The 14261-nt window shown below is 33.7% G+C and overlaps 1 protein-coding gene across 3 annotated transcripts in view; it reads right to left on the bottom strand.

The window, feature by feature from the left end:
- The window catches only part of Uggt (UDP-glucose-glycoprotein glucosyltransferase), a 56419-nt gene that overhangs the window by 32228 nt on the left and 9930 nt on the right, over positions 1 to 14261 (bottom strand). For all 3 annotated transcript variants that reach the window (XM_072532773.1, XM_072532775.1, XM_072532772.1), the window contains 8 exons: positions 13520 to 13708; positions 11655 to 11827; positions 10509 to 10704; positions 9393 to 9736; positions 8083 to 8173; positions 5890 to 6202; positions 5491 to 5805; positions 768 to 967 (listed from right to left, as the gene is read on the bottom strand). In XM_072532773.1, the coding sequence (XP_072388874.1) occupies positions 768 to 967; positions 5491 to 5805; positions 5890 to 6202; positions 8083 to 8173; positions 9393 to 9736; positions 10509 to 10704; positions 11655 to 11827; positions 13520 to 13708 (1821 nt within the window). The remainder of the gene's footprint in view (positions 1 to 767; positions 968 to 5490; positions 5806 to 5889; positions 6203 to 8082; positions 8174 to 9392; positions 9737 to 10508; positions 10705 to 11654; positions 11828 to 13519; positions 13709 to 14261) is intronic.

Below are 14261 nucleotides of genomic sequence, written 5' to 3' on the forward strand. Positions count from 1 at the left end.
GTTTTTTCATATCGATGCTATGCAATTTGCAATAAGAACTGTTTCGGAGGAAATCAATTTAGCATCTTAAAAAATAACATAGTTTTCTTTGTTAAATCATGTTATCATTATTAAAATATACAATGTTATCATTATTATAAACAATACCAAGATAATTTTATGTGTGAATATTACAAAAATGTCATTTTAAATGTTGTGCAATATTGTGTGCCCTCACTACACTCATAGTCGATGTCCAGCTAGCTCATTCGATATAAATAAAGCTGACTTTGTCATTATTTATTTTGATTTTGTGTTTAGTTCAGTAGGTATATATACGTACAAATTTTGTGTACCTCCATTACCACTTTTCTGTATCTTTTTAAACATCTGAAATATCGAACTCTGGAGTATAAGTTAATTAACCTGTACCTACGTGTAATAAAAGATAATTAAAACTTGTCTTATAAAGGATATCTATGTTTTATAAAGGATAAATATTATAATAACATAATTTTATTATCTCTTTATAATTACTATAATTAAATTAGCCAAATTATATAAAAAAACTTAAAATTAAAAGTCTTTCCTATACAACTACATTCAAATGTTGCGGGAATAAGCGATCTTGACTACGTCATGCGCGAAAGCGAACCGATTTTGGAACATTATGTATCATACCTTGTGTATTCATTGTACCATGTGCCGAAATTAACATTCTTATGAATATGTCTAAAATTACGTAAGATTTTTATGAAATATAAAGTAGAGTCTAAGTCAAAACTCACCAAATGATTTAAAGCATCCAAGAGTAATGTTCTGGATTTCTTACAGTTTAAATCTCCAATTATCCAGTATGTCATTGAATGATACTGACCCAGTTTTTTGGCTGCTGAGAAGTATCTTACGTTTTCTATGGCCGTAGCGGTCATATCTCTGGTGTTAAGTTTTAACAAACTTTCCAAGTTGTTTATACTACTTGCTGTACCTAAAAATTTAAAATGGTTTGGAATTAAAAATTTTCTTAAAAAATAATGCTTATTTAAATAATAATATATCTTCTTTTTCTTGTGTCGTGTTCAATATAATCGATTAAGCAATGGATTTTATTGCATCGTGTAAAGAACGCTAATTTCTCAAATATTATTGCATGTGTAGCCTAAATTTATTAATTTATTTTTTTTTATTTCGAATTGAGATCTTTGGTCATTGACACGGGAGCAAAGGTTTACAATAGTACCTACAGAGTTTACAATACTAAAGAATAACAATATAAAGACAACAATTTCAGCGAAGAAATTAAAAGAAGAATAGTGCTTGCCAATAAGTGCTATTACGACTTGAGGAAACATATGGCCCCAAAACTACCCAGAAAAATTAAAGTTACCATATATAAAACATTAATAAGGACAGTGTTAACATACGGGTCTGAAACGTGGTCACTTACACAGAACGACCCAGAACAGGGTTTGTGACGTAGGCGCTACAACTTTGAGTTATACACAAGTTTTGGGGAACCTGACATTGAAAAATGTATTAAATTAGCACGCCTTCCATTGCCATGAAGATGTAACGATCAGAAAAATTTTCGACCGAAGAGGACCAGTAGGAAGACGAGCCAGAGGAAGGCCAAAACTTAGGTATCAAGATAACATAGAGGATTATCTAAAATCCATTGGAGTAAAAGCATGGAGAAGAGTTGCCAGAGACAGGAGCGAATGGAAGATTGTTCTGAAGAAGGCTTTGGCTCATAACGAGCTGTAATGCCACTGATGATGATGATATTTTTTTAAACAATTGTGAGTCGACTTGAACAGTTCAGAAGTTCTTTTAAGTTTTGAGTTATATTGGTGGCAATGCGAGTGGCCTGGTAGTGTTGACATTCTGTGAGGATGTGCTTGACGGTAATAGGAATATCATTGCAGTGAGAACATAACGGTTGGTCTGTAAAGGACATAAGATGACCGTGTGTACCCTATCCTCAATATTCGTATTGCTATCTTTTCTTTTCAGTTCAGAGATATATAATAATAGTCTCCCGTTTTATACCGCTGTCGCGGCTTTGGGAGTATAGCAGGGTAGTCTGCTATATCTAGGGCCTACGGTATACAAGGAAGGTAACATGGCCAGTGCTACGCTTCAACCGTCTATTATTACCCCTGGTTTTACCCAAGGTACTCATTTTTTTATTCAGGCTGAGTCGACCTGGGGCCTATAGACATTTTTAAAATGTCTAGATGTTCTTGCCGGCGGTGGGATTCGAACCCCGGACCACTGGCTTGCGAGGCAAGCATCCTACCGCTTGCGCTACGCAGGCCCGCAGTTCAGAGATGCTAGGTATAAATAGCTGTTAACATTAGGTTGTATTTCTCTGAGTTTTGTGTCTTTAGTGATCCAAAGTTGATGCCACTTGTCTTGTTGCTGTATGTTGTAGACGGATGGGTTGAACGCAGATGCTTCTTTTGCAACGCTGTCAACCATCTCATTTCCTTGGATGCCGATATGAGAAGGCACCCATATTATTGATATTGAAGTCCCTCGGGAAGTGTGGATATTAATCGATTCTAGTATTTTTTGCACTAGGTGATGATGATTGTAAATATTTTTTAACGAATGAATTGCGGATAAGATTTCGATACACAGAGCTACTACACTTTGATGATAATCAAAAGGGAACTCGAGAGCTTTTGAAATACTGAAGAGCTCTCCTGAATACGCGCTACATTCGTTGGATATTCGGTATTGTCCTAATACTGTATCACGGAATGCATCGGTATAAAGCACCTTATCATAGTGGCATATATTCACAATATCCTTGAAAGTTTGCCGAAAAATGATATTATTTGTTTGTTGCTTATTAAATTTACAGAGCGAAGTGTTTAGAAAAGGAGGTGTTCTAGAGCATGGCGGGGATTCTGATTTTATAGATGTAAGTGTTTGAGATAATTTTGTGTGTTGGCACAAGGGTTGAAGGATATGTGGGATTGAAAGTATACATCTGGGCGAGTTTACGAGTCCAGGTATTGACGAAGTCAGAAGATTGAATACAGGGTTAGTCGGATTCGACGAAATTCTGCTAGCATAAGATTGGAGAAGTTGCTGCCTCCGAAGGTAAAGGGGGAGTTCCTGAGACTCACAAAATAGACTTTCAGCGGGACTGGATCGAAATGTTCCTAAGCAAATTCGGAGAGCAGTGTTGTGATCAGAGTTTAACGATTGTAATAAATTATTGGATGCGGAGAAGTAAACTATACAACCCTAGTCTAATTTTATTCGGATTATAGCTCGATATATTTTGAGTAGTACACTTTCAACGGTACCCCATTAATGGTGGGACAATGTCTTTAACAAATTCATTCTGCTTAAACAGTTGACTTTTATTTCATCGATATGACGACGACAGGTGAGTTTGTTATTAACAGTTAATCCTAAAAACTTGTAATGATCAATTAGTTCTAAATTTGCTCCGTTTAGTAATATTTTGGGTATTTCTACGCTGTTGCCTCTCCTGGCGAATTTAATTATTTTGGATTTATTGTAAGAGAACTTAAAGCCAGTTTTCTCGGACCATGTAGTAAGGGACTCTGTGGCAGCTGTGGATTTTCCTTGGCAGTATACAATGAGGTCGTCTGCGTAAATGGCGAATTTACCGGGAGATTTTATATAAGAGCAAATATTGATGGCTAGTAGAAAGAGGGTAGAACTCAAAAGTAGAACCTAGTGGTACACCATTTTCAGTGACATAGTTGTCGGATAATACTCCGTTAACTGTGCTAAATTTATTTGTTTGCCACATGCTATTGATTTAAGCTGTAACAATTTGTTTAATCATATTTTTAATAAGCCTTGAAGCGTGGAGCTTGACCTCGTAATTCATTTATAAAAGCACATAACAGATCAGAGAGTAAGAGAAAGTAGTCGGTAAAAATAGAGTCAAGACAGAGGTCCTTATGCTGCAAGTAAGTCATTACAAACCGGGTTAGTGTCAATAAAACGGCCATTTTGGGTTTGGTGACTTTACTTACATTCAGAACTTCATTTCGTTCCCGTATTACCAGAACTTTAATTTGTTCCTGATCAAATGATTCTGTACATGGCGTCTCTTTTCGAAGATTGGTGATTCAAATGGCAGTTGTAGGTTTGGAAACTGCTACACGAAAGATTTCTGCGGAGGAGGGGTCAAACCATCTCCTCACACGAGTTCTGGCGTCTTCCAACTGATCTTTTACCCTGTTTTTTACCTTCCAATATGATTCGGAGTAATTAATATCTTTCACCTCTCAACGTATGATCCAAGCATTGTATTTTCCCCTCTTTGATCATGCTTAGTAATTCTTTTTGTTTACGAATGCGTATCTCATGGTTGGTAACTTTTTTTAACCATGGAATTCTCAGCATCCTTCTGTATATATACATCTCAAGGCATCTATTCTTTTTTCTGTTTCAGAATCCATTGTCCAACTTTCACAGCCATGCAGCAAATCAGAGAAAACGTAACATCTGATCATTCGGGTTCTGATTTCTACACTGTCTGATGTATACTAATTCTACGCACCAAAATTGCATTTTGAGAACGATTTCCGAAGTGGAAATGTCAATAAATTTACTTTAATCTTTAATTGTGGCTTATTTCCATTTAAATAGTAATTCGTTTAAAATGCCACAAGAAAATAGCTTCAGAACAATACTACACTGTCTGATCTCGTAAAAAATGTTTTCATAGTCATGAGTGTTTTCCTTGCTGTTCGATTCTTGATAGAATTTCTTTTTTTGGGTTACGCTGGTTGTTGATATGTGCTGCCAAATATTTTATGGAAGTTACCTGTTCTATTATTTGTCCCTTGGCATATAAATGTACGTTTATTGGTATTTTTGAATATACTAGAATTAAAGTTTTGAAAACCTTAAGATTTAAACCAAACATTTAGCCGTAACGAATTGCCTAATTTCCGTTAATCTTGAGACCACTTTGGACCTCGTCTAATGCTTCCCTGAATATATATTCCGAATACCGATTAAATAATAGCGGTGATAAATCACAACCCTGTCGCATTCGTCGTCGGATTCGTATATCTTCAGATGTTGTGTGTTCTATTTCAATTGTTGGCGTTTGGTGCCAATCTAATTCTAAGATAATTCGCAAGTCTTGTTCGTCAATTCCAGTTGTTATCAGAATTTCGATCATCTTTTAATGGTTAATGCAACCAAACTCTTTTCGATAATCCATAAACATTTAAAATAAAAAGAGGCTTCGTTCCCAATCCGTTTCGAAATCCAAATTGAGTGTCACTCATCTGAAACTCATCACTTTAGTCTAAAATCCATTATAACTGGATTATGACCGTTATGAATGTCAGGATATATATATATCATTTAGCCAATATTTGAAAAAAATTAGAATAAAAATGACTGTCCTTGCGATGATTTTTGTGTCAATAAATTTGTTACATTCTTGTTGTGTAGATAAGATAAAATAATTAAAGTTGAAACAAATAAGTAAAGTTGACTTACCTGTCATGTCCAAGTGAATAGACCTATCTTTATTCAAAATTCTATCATTCAGCCTTGGCATAACCTTGGGTTGATTCATGATATATTCGAAAACATCGTCTGAATCTGAAAGTTTTCCTCTATATACGCTTTTTTGGAAAGAATGTGTTTGTGTCATCACTTCTTGAAGGATTGTTTCTTCGAAATCATCGACATTAACTTGTTCTTGATGAAATGGTACTCCATTGAGTAGAGCTTGAGGGAACACTTTAAGGCCTACTCGCTCAATAAAGTCGGCAGAGAGTTGACGTCCAAAATCATAGACTGAATCTTCACCTATAGATAAATAAAAGTTAGTAAACAATATGCTCGAGAACTTTAATAAATTCAATTACATCATTGGATGTTTACTAAACTAACCCAATATATCGACAGGATCTTCGTCATAGTCTTTACGCAGGTGTTTTTTAATATCTTCTATAGTAAGTTTTTCTTCTACAGATGTTAATAAAGTTCTAACAAAAGTAAGCGCTGTAGCGGCATCTTTGGACTGTGTAATGTAATTCAAGGCACACTGCATTGCTACTCCGACATCTTCGAGACCAGTAACGTCGGATTTAGCAGTAACATTAAAAACTAGGCCGACTCGTATAGGAGCTGTGTGAACTACAAATGATTCCACCAATTTCAATAATTCAGAAGAGGACTTATCAGTAGGGTCGATGATTAGAACCTAGAATACAAATAATCATAAAGATATACATTCAATTAAAGTAAACAGTATACCCAAGCTTAATCAAGCCATTCAGAGCGAAGCTGAAAATATTTATATTCCACTATGCATCAACAATTTACCCATATAAATCATTTTTGTACTCATTTCGTCGAGTAAGGTCGATAACAAAGTATATATATTTATATATATATATATATATATATATATATATATATATATATATATATATATATATATATATATATATATATATATATATATATATATATTGGACGAAATGAATATAGCAATATTCTATATATAAACTATAGGTCGAGATACCGTGAGAACAATCGTGATAGTCGCAGACCACAAGTGATGTCACAAATATCAAGACTAGAGTCAAAACGACTTATCTCGGTTCTACTCGTACTATTATAGTCTCTGCCATTCTACTAATGTATTCGTTCCACTCCTGTTTCCGTTTTCCACCCATCCATTTATGTCTTCTATATTGCATGCTCTTCTTATGTTTTCGCTTCTCTCCTTATCCAACAGACTTTTCCCTGATATTCGTCGGAGTATTTTCATCTCTGTTGTTTCTAGTAGTCGTCTCGTTTTAGATGTGTCAGGTCTTGTCTCCGCCGTGTATGTTAATAAAGATCTAATTGCTGCTTTATTGATTCTTGTTTTTGTGTTTTGTCTTAGGTGCTGGTTAATTTATTATAATATTCCCAAATATCTAAACCTTGCTTCCTGCTTTATTATTTTCCCCTCAATTTCGATTTTACATCGTAGTGGGTATTTAGATGTTGTCATAGATTTGATTTTTTTTGGGCTGATATTGTCATATTGTATTTCTTGGCTGTTGTATTGAATATGTGTGTTAATCTTTGGAGCTCGTCTTCTGTCTCGGCGATTAATGCGGCGTCGCCTGCATAACATAATATTTGGATTTCTTTCTTCCCCATTCTGTAACCATGACCTTTACGTACTACTTGTATTATTTCGTCCATTATTATATTAAAGAGAAGTGGGCTTAACGAGTCACCCTGTCTGACTCCTCTTTGTAGTGGTATACACTGTGTTAGTTTTCCATTTATCTTTGCCTATATTCGATTATGGAAGTAGATATTTTCGATGGTTTATGTAATCTTGATTGGTCTCCTTTCTTGAACATTGGTATCATTATGCTGTTTCTCCATGCGTCTGGTATCTTGCATCAGGTTTATACAGATAATTCAAATTCGAGTTCGATCCGAGACGATCAAAAAAAGTAGACCGTTTGAAACATGTCCAGAGTCGGCATAATAACGGTATGAGGCGGAATAATTATGGGTGACACAACCGATCTAGTTTCTCTTGTGCATGACAATGATCGTCTATATATCGTAATTATTGTGTCACACGTTGACCAATTAATTTACTAATGTATTTAAAATGGCCAGCACAATCCCATTCCTCCTCACATTGAACATATATGTTATAATATGCTTTAACAACGAATCACTATACATATGGGCAACATTCACAATAAATTTCGCTTCCAGTAGGTTCTTACAAAATAATGGGAAAATTTTTCCAAATGGACATTTTCAGTATCGATGATAGATGTAGATATCTATCATCCAGTATGGATGATAGATATTGAGTATGAATAGACATTCAGTCAGTATGGATGATAGATATAGATAGAGGCTGTAATAAGCCAACGTGGAGGTAATATTTATATTAATCTTTTTTCCATATCGAAAATATTGGAAAACCACAATTTTTTGATCAAGATATTTCACTATTTTAAAAATTTAAAGAAATTTTAGTGTAAATTACTACTACGTTGAACTACTACAAAATTCTTAATAATTTAAATGAATTCCAGAAAAAACTTATCGACTTACCAAGTTGTACAAATTTCTTCTTACTTGACGTAACATACCAGGAAACGTGGGACGTAGTAACTCCATGAGTGAGCTCGACCATCTAGCATACCTGTTAAACAAGATTGGTTATGGTATATAAAAAATTACTAATTACGTTTTCTGTAGAAATAATCATTTGACGAAAGATAAACTAAATTAAAACCCAGACTGTTGAGCCTAATTTTCAGTTGATTTTGTAATAATTAATTATATGTGCTCAATTGTTAAATCTTTATGTCCTAAATAAAAACCTTCTTCAACTTTGAATTTCTTTACTATCTATCAATAGACAATTTACCGAATCAAAAATTATATAAAAAAGTGATTAGTTTCCTCTACCCTAGTAGGATTAGTTGAAGTACGATTCCGACAATGACTGCAGACGGTAGTTGCAGTTACCGTCGGGCAGCAGTTGCTATTGTAATCATTTTGAAGTCAGCAGCAGCTACTTCAGTTACGTGATGGCATAAAACAGTTGAGTTTGGGTATTACATAAAAAAATATGGATTATGAAATGCTGCAAGTTTTAATACAAGAAGAAGAATATCAGAATTGGTGTATTGCCATAGCCAACATAATCACTGTACATCACTACGATCATTTCAAGAAAGATTTTTCTCTAGAAATTAACAACATTCAAAATATGTTTAGTTTCTGGGAGCAATTTAAACAGTGTGAAAAGTACTTATGGAATAAAAATTTTTGTGCCACTTATTTTAAAAAATTATTTAGAAATTCTTAAATTAAACGTGCGCTTTTTAAACATAAATATGTGTACAGGATGATCCACGCAAGTATAACATAATCCATAATTTTTATTTTGAATGAAACACCCTGCATATTTATATATTTTTAAAAGTTGCTCAATAACCTGTTCTCAACGAACTCTATGATGTAGGATCTATTATGAATAATAAAAGGCGAAATTTTAAAATTATTTATAATTTTCTTAAAGACATTAAAATAAATGCTCAAAATGTTCTCCACCTTGTTGTTTTGGCAATGATATAGATTCCTATAAAACTAGTTTGGAACATTGTTTAAAGTTTGAGGTGAAATATTCCATATGAAATGACCCCCATGAAAACTTACATGGGGGTCATACCACTAAATGAAACTTTTTTTATTGGAAATTTCTTTGTTAACTAAAAAACCGAGCTGTTATGAAAATTACTACAAATATATACCATATCTAAAAAAATTAATCTAATTATATAAAAAATTTCCTATAATTTCTGGATGTGTGTACAAAAATATATACAAAAATCATTTCATATAATAAAACTTACTTGGGATCTTGCTCGATGTCATTAATCCAATTTATAGCGGAATCTCTGATATCAATGGCAAAGTCTTGACCGTTTTGGTCATCTCCAAAATCTAATTCCAGCAATGAAGACATTCGTTTATTGCCTATGCCCAGACCGTGTAATCCTTCCATAGTTTTAAGTTCCTGGCGTAAAATTTCTAGTATCCCATACACATCCACTAAGTCAATATCGTAGAACATTCCATTGATAAATAAAGCTGTATCTGAGGGTTGTAGGTTAAGGTGGGCGGCAAACATATTGCTATTTTTCTTCATTTCTGCTTTCAAGTTGGCATTTACTGTAGTTTTTGCTAATCCTTTAGCCTAAATAGAATAAATCATTAGTTTTTTAATTTAAATATTTAAATTAATGAAATTGAAGTAAAATTATAATGAAACTAAAAATATTATGAACAGAAAAGCGTTCAATATAGTAGAACGCAATACGAGGGTGGATTGATATAAAACTAGCTTTTGATAGGAAAAACAAGTTTTTTGGAATTAAATCGATTTATTTCTCAACATAGTTTCCCTTTTAGCTCGATACACTTAGTAAGACAATGTTCCAATTTTTTTATCCTATCCGAATAGTACTTTTACTCGAGCTCTTCAAAATAGGCCGAAGTTTCAGCGATGACTTCATCATTTGTTGCGAAACGACATCCTCCGAGCCATTTTTGTAGGTTTGGAAACAGGAAAAAATCGCTGGCGGCAAGATCTGGGTAATACGGTGGGTGTTTAACCAATTCATATCCCAATTCGTGTAATTTTGCCATTGCGACGGCCGATCAGTGAGCCGGTGCATTGTTTTGAAATTTTGAAAAAAATTTTAAATCTACCTCTTTCCGCCTGCCACTGGTAGAAACAGTCCGGCCACCGGCGCTAAACACTACGTCACAATACCAAACGTAAATTTTTTGCACTCTAGTTTATCATGTCAGTAATAAATTGTGCAAAAAATTGTTAAAGCAAACCAGTATTTTAACTTTTTTTAGTTGAATACCTACATTGTATGAATATTTATGGTAGGACAAGGTATACTTAACTATTTTGATTTTAAATACTATATTATCACCAATATAAAAATAAAGATTACCTGCATTGGAAAATTTTGAGCAGTATTGGTCAATATCTTCAATGCTTCCTCCCGAGGAGCATTCATAATTCTTTCGGCAGCTTGTAAACTAAGCTCTTGAAACTGCCACACCTTCAATGGAGCCAATTCGCTAGAAGTGTCTTCAAGATGCGTTTTAAATTTATCTAATTGATTTTTAAGGTTCGGGAATATTTGTCTGAAAATTAGAAAATGTGAGGATTTACTTGACAGAAACTTTTTAACATCATATATTTATAACATATTCCAGTAAAAGCTATCGTTATCATCCTAACACTAGGTTTAATTCTGCAATTATTAAAGTTACGTATTGTAACGCGTCGAAAAGTCGCGTTTGTAACAAAAACGCAATATATGGAAATGAGAGGAGACATAACAAATAATAACAAATATATCAAAATGAAAGGAACAGAGACTGTCTACAGTTTTGAAAAAGTCTCAGAATTTGAATACTTAGGAATAACCGTAACGAACACGGGAAAAGAGATAGACAAAAGATTAATGAAGGGAAGCAGAGCGATAGGGTCACTAATTTCAATACTGAACGGAAAAACGTGTCAAGAACAGCTAAGAACAGTCTACGAGACAGTAATGAGGCCCATAGTGATATATGCCAGCGAATCGCGGATTATGAACCAGCAGGGAGAGAAGAAAGTAGAGATGTGGGAGAGAAAGGTACTCAGAAAAGTCTTCTGAGGAGTAAAGACGGCAGAGGATATTTGGACAATATATCATTAAGTTCAATTTGGCTAATATTGCTTTTCAATTTTTATGTGTGATTTTTAATTCTTTTCCACTTATCCTCTGTCTTTTTGTATATTTTATATCCTTGATATTTTATCACCAATCCGAAAACAACATTTAATGCTAACGTTATTTAACATCTAGGCTTTTTTGTTATTGATCATATATATGTAATATTAAAAGGTAACACATTTAGGATCCAGACAACCAGTACTGCAATAACAGTATTTTTTAGCCCTAAACTCGACTTTTACGTTTCTTAAACAGTGGTTTATTTCCCTTTAATCTGATCGCTGCCAAGGCATTATTAGAATTTAAAAAAAAAAACCTATAATATAAACATTTATATAAAATTCAAAATAAACTAATGGTGAATATCCTTACTTAAGTTTTGCAAAATCAAATCCTTCCAATTCTGTATCCTCATCCTCCTGCGAAGCTTCAGCTGAGTTCTGGTCTTCATGTAGTTCCGTGTCATCTTGAGATTTATATTCAGTTGATTTCATTTGAAGTTCCACTCCATATCCAGATAACCGGAGGTTTTTAGAGTCGTTTCCCTATAAATAAATAAAAAAGAACTTATATATTACGACTAAAAAAGAAAATCTTTTTTCTGGAAGATCTGAGATTTTTTTTCGAAAGCGTTTGTCGTACTGCATCCAATTGCTACTCCATTCGTGTAGCCTTCTCATTACTCTTCATTTAGGTTTTAGTGTTAACGACTACTTACGTATCCGGGACCGATGGCTTTACCTGCCCTCCGAAGAGCGGTGGCAGCTCAGTTAAATTTTAAATTTAAAACTTTCTTAGATCTGTGCCAGGGATCGAACCTGTGCCGGCCGACTTGTAAGCCAGTGTCATAGCCACTCAGCTACAGCTGCCACAAAAATTGCAGACGCTACAAATTGTGCGTTTATATTAGGCAAAATTACGTTTTTCAAACACTTAAATTCTCTCCGTCTTCAGATCGTTTCACTTGTACGCACTTCATTATATGCTAAGCGCACATGGTTCTATGCTGAGATGTGGCTTTACCGTTTCTGGTTGGGTGGAGAGTAATGCAAAGATGAATAGAGACAAATAGCTTCTTCGATTTCTATGAGATCTCGGTATATATATATATATATATATATATATATATATATATATATATATATATATATATATATATATATATATATATATACGAAAAAAGTTAATGCGCGTTGACAGTAAAATAAAGGTAAACCGTATTGGCATAGCTCACAACAAATGAAAAAACATAAGAAAATATGTGTATAAGATGGAAGGCAACCTTCCGTATATTCCGTATATACGTATTTCTGACTATTGGTCGTCTTCAGTACGGTGCAACCAACCAAGAGAAGGAGCATGTTAACTCGGGAAACGATCACTACAAGAACAATGCGACCAATTTGTGGCAATAATGCTAGAAGACTCTGAGGTTTCCAGAGCAACAACTAACACATCCACGGAGGAAGCTAAGCTACCGAGGAAAGGAATGCCAAATGTTCAGAACGTTTCAAACAACAAGAAAAAGGTAAACGGTATCGGAATAGCTCGCAACAAATGAAAAAAATATAATAAAATATGTGTATAAGATGGAAGGCAACCGTATATACCTACGTATTTCTGACTATTGGTCGTCTTAAGTACGGTGCCGCCAAGTTAGAAAAGAAGCATGTTAACTTGGTGAAGGATCATTACAGGAGCAATGCGACCAATTTGTGGCAATATTTCCTTTGTGGAAACAATTTTTCGACCACCAATAGTCAGAAATACGTATATACGGTTGCCTTCCATCTTATACACATATTTTATATTTTTTTCATTTGTTGCGAGCTATGCCGATACCGTTTACCTTTATTTTACTGTCAACTCGCATTAACCTTTCTTATATATATCCGGGTTGCGCCGAGCTTTCGACATCCTCTTCGATGCCTTCGTCAGAGCTTCCAAGGTCTCCGTCTCCGTGGCATTCAGATGCCACTACACTGATGAAGTGTTTTTATTTTTCAAAATTAATGAGGATAGTGCATGAAGATATTAGCAATTGCAGGACAGAGTAAGGGAACCCATTGGAGCACCTTTGACTTGTCTGTAAAATTGATTTTAACTGACGAAATATATGTTGGAAATTATTGTGCCGTAGCTGCCCTGTTTAATAGAACTTTTGGAATTTTATTAATATTTTGTTTAAAGAATTAATTTTAAGAAATTTTTTAATTAATAATAAAATTTAAAATTACCTTAACATAATGACGGATGACATAATCGATCTTTCCGTCTAAAGCTGCTTGTTTCAAAACTCCGTGAAATTCACCAAAAGACTTAGTTCCTATTTGACCATAAAGAACAACAGCTAAAGATCGATTAGCAGAACCGGGAAAGTGGTTGTCGATCCTATGTAACTCTATTCTTTTGTAATTTTCATTTGGCTGAAACAAACAACACTTTTAACCAAACATATCTTTAATTGTAAATATATTATGTACTATTTTGGCGGAAAGGATAGAAGACAGATTAAGTGGTGAGATAGTATGAGATAAAGCTAGTTCTTGACGTGGCTATTTCACTTCAGTCATAGTTATACGGATGACCTCGAAAATATTTTATTTTAATAATTTCTGATGTTAGAATAAATGATTGAATAAATTAAGATATATTATAGTAAAAAACAATTTATTATTAGCGATTTTAAATTATAAATCTTTAAGTTTATTTAATAATAAAAATAACTTAACTGAAATATTTGATTAAACTAAAGGTAGGTATATATCCGAAAACAATTATTGTATGTTGAATTGGCGTAATAGTTAGAGACGTGGTCTAGTGACAAGAAGATTGAGGTTCAATTCACACCAAGGATAAAATTTTTGTTTTACTCAATCAAAAAATAATAGAAAATATGATACGTATTAGGTAAAAAGTTTTTGAAAAACTCATTATTTACAATTTATTCTTATTCCAATGTTAAAAAATAGAAATACA

The sequence above is a fragment of the Diabrotica undecimpunctata genome, chromosome 5 (genome assembly GCF_040954645.1).
Source record: "Diabrotica undecimpunctata isolate CICGRU chromosome 5, icDiaUnde3, whole genome shotgun sequence".
In the NCBI taxonomy this organism is placed as follows: domain Eukaryota; kingdom Metazoa; phylum Arthropoda; class Insecta; order Coleoptera; family Chrysomelidae; genus Diabrotica; species Diabrotica undecimpunctata.